Source organism: Xiphophorus hellerii, chromosome 12 (assembly GCF_003331165.1).
Source record: "Xiphophorus hellerii strain 12219 chromosome 12, Xiphophorus_hellerii-4.1, whole genome shotgun sequence".
Lineage (NCBI taxonomy): Eukaryota > Metazoa > Chordata > Actinopteri > Cyprinodontiformes > Poeciliidae > Xiphophorus > Xiphophorus hellerii.
The window spans coordinates 29,261,121-29,269,125 of NC_045683.1; the positions used below are offsets into that span (position 1 = coordinate 29,261,121).

Sequence of the window (8,005 nt, forward strand, 5' to 3'; positions counted from 1 at the left end):
CTCGGTCGGAGCACAGGGGGTCTCGGTCTCAGGTGGAACACTGGGGGTCTCGGTCTCGGGTGGAACACTGGGGGTCTCGGGTGGAACACTGGGGGTCTCGGTCAGAACGGATAGGGACTGGGTCTCGGTCGGAACACTGGGGGTCTCGGTCTCTGGAGGAACGCTGGGGGTCAGAGTCTCTGGAGGAACACTGGGGGTCTCTGGAGGAACGCAGAAGGTCAGGGTCTCTGGAGGAACGCAGAAGGTCAGGGTCTCTGGAGGAACGCAGAAGGTCAGGGTCTCGGGTGGAACACTGGGGGTCTCGGTCTCGGGTGGAACGCAGAGAGTCTCTGGAGGAACGCAGGGAGTCTGAGTCGGAACGCAGGGAGTCTCGGAAGGAACGCTGGGGGTCTGGGTCTCGGAAGGAACACTGGGAGTCTCGGAAGGAACACTGGGAGTCTCGGAAGGTGCGCCGGCTGGAACGCCGGCTGATTCGGCCTCGGGTGCGCCGGCTGGAACGCCGGCTGATTCGGCCTCGGGTGCGCCGGCTGGAACGCCGGCTGATTCGGCCTCGGGTGCGCCGGCTGGAGGTGAGCCGGAGCGGAGCCTCGGGGCCGGTTGCGGGGGCGAGCCGGAGCGGAGCCTCGGGGCCGGTTGCGGGGGCGAGCCGGAGCGGAGCCTCGGGGCCGGTTGCGGGGGCGAGCCGGAGCGGAGCCTCGGGGCCGGTTGCGGGGGCGAGCCGGAGCGGAGCCTGGGAACCGGCTGCGGGGGCGAGCCGCAGCGAAGCCTGGGAAACGGCTGCGGGGGCGAGCCGCAGCGAAGCCTTGGAAACGGCTGCGGGGGCGAGCCGCAGCGAAGCCTTGGAAACGGCTGCGGGGGCGAGCCGCAGCGAAGCCTGGGAAACGGCTGCGGGTCCGGAAAGCGACGAGGGGCCGGGTGCACCGGCGGCTCACGTCGCTGTCTCCGAGCGGGCAGCGGAGGTGGCGGCTCCGGAAAGCGACGAGGGGCCGGCTCCACCGGCGGCTCACGTCGCTGGCTTCCCGGACGAAGGAATCTACGGGGGCCGTATCCGGGGGGTGCTAACACCAGTCTTGTCCCCCGGAATAGCTCCCGCTGCAGGTCGGCGAGGGCTTCAGTCAGCTCCCTCTCCTCCCTGCCGGATCTCCGCCTCGGTCCGCTCCGCCTTTTGGGAGGGAACCTCACTCCAGCTGCGTCCATTACCAAGCGAGCCTCACCGTTCGGTATGGTCGGGTCCTACTGTCATGAAGTGGTGCGGGTGAGGTGGTGAGGCAGACGCTGTAGACCCAGATGAGATGAATAAGGGATGTTTAATGATAAATAAGTCCGGGAACAAGCAGCAGGCACAAGGAAACACAGAACGACGAAGAAGCTAACATTGACGAAAAATTGACGAGGACCCGACGAGGAACAAGGAACACAGGTGGAGTTAAATACACGGGAGGGTAATCACAGAAACGAGACACACCTGGGAACAATCAAGGGGAGGACAGGACAACGAAGAGACTTAAGGACACAAAAAACTCTAAATGAACACAGAAAAACACAGATCCTGACAGTTGACGTGGATCTTTTTGACAACCTCGGCGGCGATGCATCCTAAAGCGGTTCTGTCTCCACTGATTTTTAAACCTGCACGTTCAAGTGATTCAAGTGATTCCGAAACGCTGTCGGCATTAAGCTCTCATTAAAATATATAAAAAATACGCATACTCAGATGCTTAAACTGCTCCTATTATTTTTTACTTGCTTTACAGCAGGGGTCTCAAACTCCAGGCCTCGAGGGCCGCAGTCCTGCAGTTTTTAGATGTGCCACAGGTACAAAACGCTGGAATGAAATGACTTAATGACCTCCTCCTTGTGTAGATCAGTTCTCCAGAGCCTTAATGACCTAATTATTCTATTCAGGTGGTGCAGCAGAGGCACATCTAAAAGTTGCAGGACTGCGGCCCTCGAGGACTGGAGTTTGAGACCCCTGCTTTAGAGGCAATGGGATGGAAATATTAGCTATTTGTAGCGCTGATGGAAAAAAAAAGTTCTGCTGGAGCAAAATGAGGCAGAACCGTAACGGTGCCGATCGAAAATCAAAGAGAAGGTCTGTTAGGAGTAATCTGTGGAGGACACGCTCAGCTATTCTGCTTTGGTTTTACTTGGTTTCCTCAGGAATTGGTCTGTGTGCTAAGCGATAAAAAGCACAAGTAGAAGGTGATAAAGTTGGCCCAGAACCTTTTGCCTGGAATGAAAAGTGGCCTGACACTTCCTGTTTAAGCAGAAACAGCACTGCTGAGCTGCTTGGTCCTCTTTGTATGGTTCACCCTAATTCAGTGGCACTTACAGTGCAAACACTGGAGAGAAGGAGAGGTTATTAACAGGAAGAGACCTGAGAGATCAGCTGGTAGGTGGCCTTTTGAGGGAAGAAAAAAAAAACCAAGGGAGAAAGAAGGGTGAAAATGTACTGTCCTCTTGAAATATGAGTAAGCAGACGGAAAACAGCCAAAAAATCTTTGTGAAAGAGCGACAATTCGTCCGTGAAGCTAGTCATATTAAAGGAGTTCGACATTCACATTCCACTCACGCTTAGGTTTCTATGATCTCGGACAGGACTTTAATGTGAATACAGGAATCCTCCTCCCTCGGCTTCACCAAATGTGCTTCCAGCCACGTGAGGCACAAATTTAAACCCACAAGCCAGTTCCTGTGAGCGTCACGTTAAAACTTTGGGATCATGTGAAAACTGTTGCTGTGCTGTAACACAGGGGGGGGGGGGGGGGGGGGGGGGAAATACCGTGGAACATGGTAAACATACAGAGGAACTGATGGTTTCAGGAAATAAACAAGTTATCAGGCATTACTGTATAACAACTATGTTTAAGTTAAGTTCACGTTAACCAGGTCTCTAATATGTCTTTATAATTTGCATTACTTCAAGTTCTGGGCTGGAAGAGCATTTTAAAGTAAATGGTTGTTTTTAATGACATTAGAAACTACCGTCCCAGTTTGTCAACAGACTGATCTCTCATACAGAGAGATTTAGGAAAACTATAACAGTAAAACTCTCTGGATGTTGTCCAGCTAACGCACAGGAATGTATCCGCCTCTGGGACATTGAATCATTCTAAGTGTCACCATTAAATGAGCTCATCGAATAACAATGAACGTCCTTACTGGGATTTATTGCTGCAACTTTCTACTTGCACTGCTGGTCGGACTCTGTAGAGTCAGTTATAAGGAAGAATTATTTTCTCTTTGTGATAACATTTTTTTTATTATCCTTTGTATTTCAGTACAGATACTCATATTTACCCCACAGCAGTGTTTCCCAGCCCTGGTCTTTAAGGCTTACTGCCCTGCATGCTTCAGGTGTTTCCTCGCTTCAGCCCAGGTGATTTCAATTGACTAGTGTTTGTCAGCTGAATCAGACGGAGAAAAGCAGGGAGACATTTAAAACGTGCAGGGCGGTGTGCCTGGAGGACCAGGGTTGGGAAACGCTGCCTTACAGAAGCGAACGCGTCGAACAAGAATACACGTACCTTTACGCACAAAATAAAAAACAAAAATAACACATGCAGGAAAAGGAAAAAAAAGAATCAGGATTAGAATCATAACCCCTGGATCCTATAGCTTCAGAGCCCTTTCACATGAGGAAGAGATGTTGATGATGACTTTCATGGCCCCCGGGTCTGTAAAGGGTGGGGCAGAAGAAAGCCACTGTTAAAAGAAAACCATAAGAAGTCCAACATGGCTTCTGGCTAACTGCAAACATGTGGAAGGAGATTTGGTCAGACCAGACCAAACCTGAACTTTTTGGGCAAAATGCAAAACCCATTTAACGCTGAACACACCATCCCCGCTGTCGAATGTGGTGGTGGCAGCATCATTCTCTGGGGGTTCTTCTCTTCAACAGGGACAAAGAAGATGGTCAGAGTTAATGGAACATTACGAGAGTCAAATACAGAACAATGTTGGAGAAAACCTGTTCGAGTGCAAAAGACTTGAGACTGAGGCAGAGGCTCGGCTTCCAGCAGGGCAACCACCCTAAACATAAAGCCATGGCTACAATGGAACAACTTAGAGCTAAACATGTTCATGTGTTGGAACGGCCCAGTCAAACTCCTGACCCAAACCCAATCCAGAATCCGCAGCAAGTTCTAAAAACTGTTCTTCACAAACGGTCTCCATGTGATCTGACTGAACGTGTTTCAGTCACAGGATGATCTCAGCTGGTAGGTGATAGTAAAATCAGGAGCAGCTTAGTAAGCTAAGCTAGTACAAAGACTCAACAGGTAACAAGTAACATCTTTAATCCTCAAAAATTAAATCTAGTTTAGGTCATGATGCAGTGTTGTAGCAATCAAATTCTAAATTTCATAGATCTGGTTTCAGATTTATATGAATAGATTCACAGCTGGGAATTGGCGCAGGCGGCTACTGAACAGGAAGAAATGTCCAGCAAGGGTTGAGTTCTTGGACCAGGAGCTCCTCTTAGCAGCTTTTAAAGATTATTTGCTCTCCTGAGGAGCGGATTTTACATCCGACTGGGATGAGTCTGTTTAAAAAACAAGCCCAGGTCGTTTGGCATCGAACAGCCCGGCCCCTTAGCAGGGGGTTGTCTGGAATCACATTATCTGTGATCTGCTCACTGATGTGGTAGTAATGCGATATGGATTTTTTCTTCGGTCCTGATAATCTTCACCGTGCACAATAACTACCCTCACATTCAAGCAATCCTGAAGAGGAACTGCTCCAAAACTTTTCAGACTTCTTATCCGTAATTATAGCCTGTATCTGTCTCATGTTTACAGATGTTTACGCCATTAACTGGTGGGAGTACAACCAGATGAGCACAGTATTATGGACAGATCACTGGAACGCATGCAGAGACCTTTTCATAAACCTTGACTCCTAATAATAAGGGCACGTTTTCTTTGTTTTTCTCAGCAGTCTATGGTTGTGTCAACTGATATAAGAGACATCGCTAGCCAGGTCATTGTCTTCGTAAAACACTTCGCTCTATTCAGATCTTGCTTACACCACAGTCTGGGTTTTTTCCCACTGAAGTGAATTCCTCCGGTGGAATTTCAACCGGGCAAATCAGCAAACGGAAAGGGAAGTTGTGAAGGATGATGTCGCTTTTTTGGGGGGGGAATTGTAGTCTGCCTGTAGTTTTAGCGACGTCAGCAGAGGAAGTGAACGAAGCCGTTCAGTCTGTGTTTCCAAATATTAAATTAAGCAACAGTCTTGTTCAACTCTGCGCTTGTCTCTTCACAGTGGAGGATGGTTGTTTACAATGCAGGCGATTTCTGGTAAGCTTCATAGTGTCGAACTGGTGCCTTACATATGTCATGAGCAAACATGAGCGATTGGGTAAGATAAAAAATTTTGAGCGAGTTTACACCTACAGGAAGCAATCATCTCTCAGTAGACGAGAGCCTAAATCCTCTGGACGAAGCAAAACAAAGAACCAGGCTGACCTTTACTAGGCTCACACCGGGCTAACGCTAGCCAAAATCTTTGTGGTAAAATTCCAGGAAACATGCCATAGGAATTAACACGGATTTGTGGGAATTAATGGGACTAAAGTTTGTTTTTAAAATATTAAAGGTTGACTGGGATTTTCTTTTTTTTTTCTTATTTGAGCACAACTTTGACCAAAAACAACAAAATTTCTTGCAGGTGCAGTTCAGTTCTTCAAAAGCCGCAGTGGTAATCGCTTGCTGTCTAGACTGCCGATGTGACATTTGGAGATAATCACAGAAAAAAAGTCAAGTTGCTTCATATGACACAGGTCATACCTAAGCAATTTTCTTACAGTGCCCAAAAATGAATAATCTTTGTTTTATATAAATTGGTAGAGTAGCTGTAACACTGAATGAGTAAAGCTTACAACTAAAGACGTTTCCTTTTAAATGAAAGATTTTTGTCTGTGAGGGCAAAAAGAGCAATGTGGTATTTTCTTCAGTTTTAATTGCGTTTAGATGAGAACAGATCATTTGAGTCATAATCTAGCCGTCAACATTGTGAAGTTTTCTGTTTAAGTAACAAAAGCCTCCTTTAATTGTTTACTATCTCACTACGTATTGCTCAAGCTGCCTTCATAGCTAAGCATCTTTAAACATTTAAACTGAGGTAAAAATAAAAAAAGCAGATCCTTGGCTTTGTTTTGGTTTTTAGTTTTCAGAGAATTATGCCATAATACTGCGGATATTTAGCATTTTATGACGCAGTGGGAGGAGGCAATACGCCCATGGCACAAGAGCCGAGTCAAAACTCCCACAGTGACGGTGTCAGCTTTCCATATGCACATTTTTATCGAGTTAAAAAGAAGCAGTGGAATAGTTTCCTTTAAAGTTCATTACAGTAACTTTTTTTCTTTTTGCACAAACTGAAAGAAGCTTTTTTTTTCTGTACACTACTGTTCAGTTTTTTACTGAAGTGTGGGTGTTTTCTGCATTAGTGTGAAGTTCAGAAAGTGCAATTAGGATTTCCAAACATAATGTAATATTATAGTAATACAGCATGACACTGCTTAGAGCACAAGACATAGAATTAGACTGAATAGATCTGCCCTTATGGAATGGGCACATTGTCACCAATATCCGATCCAAAAATGTTTTCCGATATTGGGACCAATACAGGTATTAATATTGAATCGGTGCATCTCTAGTTCATAGCTCAGGCCGTGGTTGAAGTGAAAGTCTGCGCCTGTCGGTGTGTGTCGGTGTGTGTCTGCCATCGATGTGGCCGCTTCATGTCTCAGGGTTGACCCGTGATGACATCAGACAGTCCAGCATTTTGTGTGATCTTGCAAAGGTAACACACATTGAACTTAACTGATATTAATTAGAATTTTTCCTGCCTTTCAGAGTCGGAAACACGCCAACAAAGTGCGGCTGTATTACATGCTACATCCTGTGGATGGAGGCTGCCCGGCCAAGAAGCTCAGAACAGACAATGTGAGTCCTTACTGTTAAATCTCTATTTTCTTCTTCAGCTGTGTTTCCCCCATAGCCTCCGTAATCACTTGCAACATGCACACATGGAGTCAGGGCTGTGGGAAACATTCATTGTGATCGCTGATTATCCACCTCATGTGTCAGAACAGCAGACAGAAAAACGACAACGGTTTCTACCCCGGTGAGCAACGGGTGGCAGAGGACGCCAACCTTTCATTTAAACCCGACACGTTGTTTGGGATTCGGCCCGCAAACCGTCCGCAAGCACAAAAGTTCTGCTGGTGAACAAGTTTGTCCCAGTTAGGGGAAAATGGAGAGTCACTGTGATAAGATTCCACGTTGGCGTGACGATGGAAGGCACTCTCTGGGTTTCACTCTAAGTGTCGGAGTGATGATGCTCAGGGGAAGAGACGGAGGTTTGTGCTGCAGTGATCGGGACGCTGCCAGCTATCAGTGGAGAAATCAGAGTTTGTGATCCAGATAAGGATGCATCAAGGGACACTAATGCTCTCTCCTGACTCTCCTGCTGCCTCTGCTCATCATCCAGTTCTGCTGTTGTTTCTGTTCGCCTCTCCATTCATCCCTTCACTCCGCTCCGCTCTTCTCCGCCTGTCTGTCTTCCTTCGTTCTAATTTCCTCTCCTGCCCTCTCTTCCCTCTGTCACACTCCTACAATCACATCTTTTCTCCCCCCTTCATCCTTCCACCTCTGGGTAGTTTTCCTTCATCAGCTTTATTTTTTTTTTTCAACCCTAGTTTTAATCAATTAATGATCACTGTCATAAGTCTTTATCTGACATTTTGTCATCTATTTCCCTCTCCTGTTTGTGTCATTTCTTTTGTTAGCCATTTTTGCTTCCCATTCTTTCCTTTTTAGGTTTCATTTCTAAGTCAGTTACATTTGTTTCTCCAATTTTTTTTCATCTACTGTGTTTCTCTCTTATGCTGTTTCTTTTTATACTGTGAGTTATGCTGTGTCATTTTTTCTTCAGCTTCATGTATTTTTCTTTTTCATTTTTTTGCAATTACTTTTATCACCTTGTTGAGTTTCCAGTA

At 46.7% G+C, this 8,005-nt stretch overlaps 1 protein-coding gene across 1 annotated transcript in view; it reads left to right on the forward strand.

Annotated features, from left to right (window-relative positions):
• Positions 1 to 8,005, forward strand: part of zmat4a (zinc finger, matrin-type 4a) — an 88,600-nt gene that overhangs the window by 34,153 nt on the left and 46,442 nt on the right. Inside the window, exon 3 of the mRNA XM_032579172.1 lies at positions 6,861 to 6,950. Coding sequence (XP_032435063.1) covers positions 6,861 to 6,950 — 90 coding nt within the window. The remainder of the gene's footprint in view (positions 1 to 6,860; positions 6,951 to 8,005) is intronic.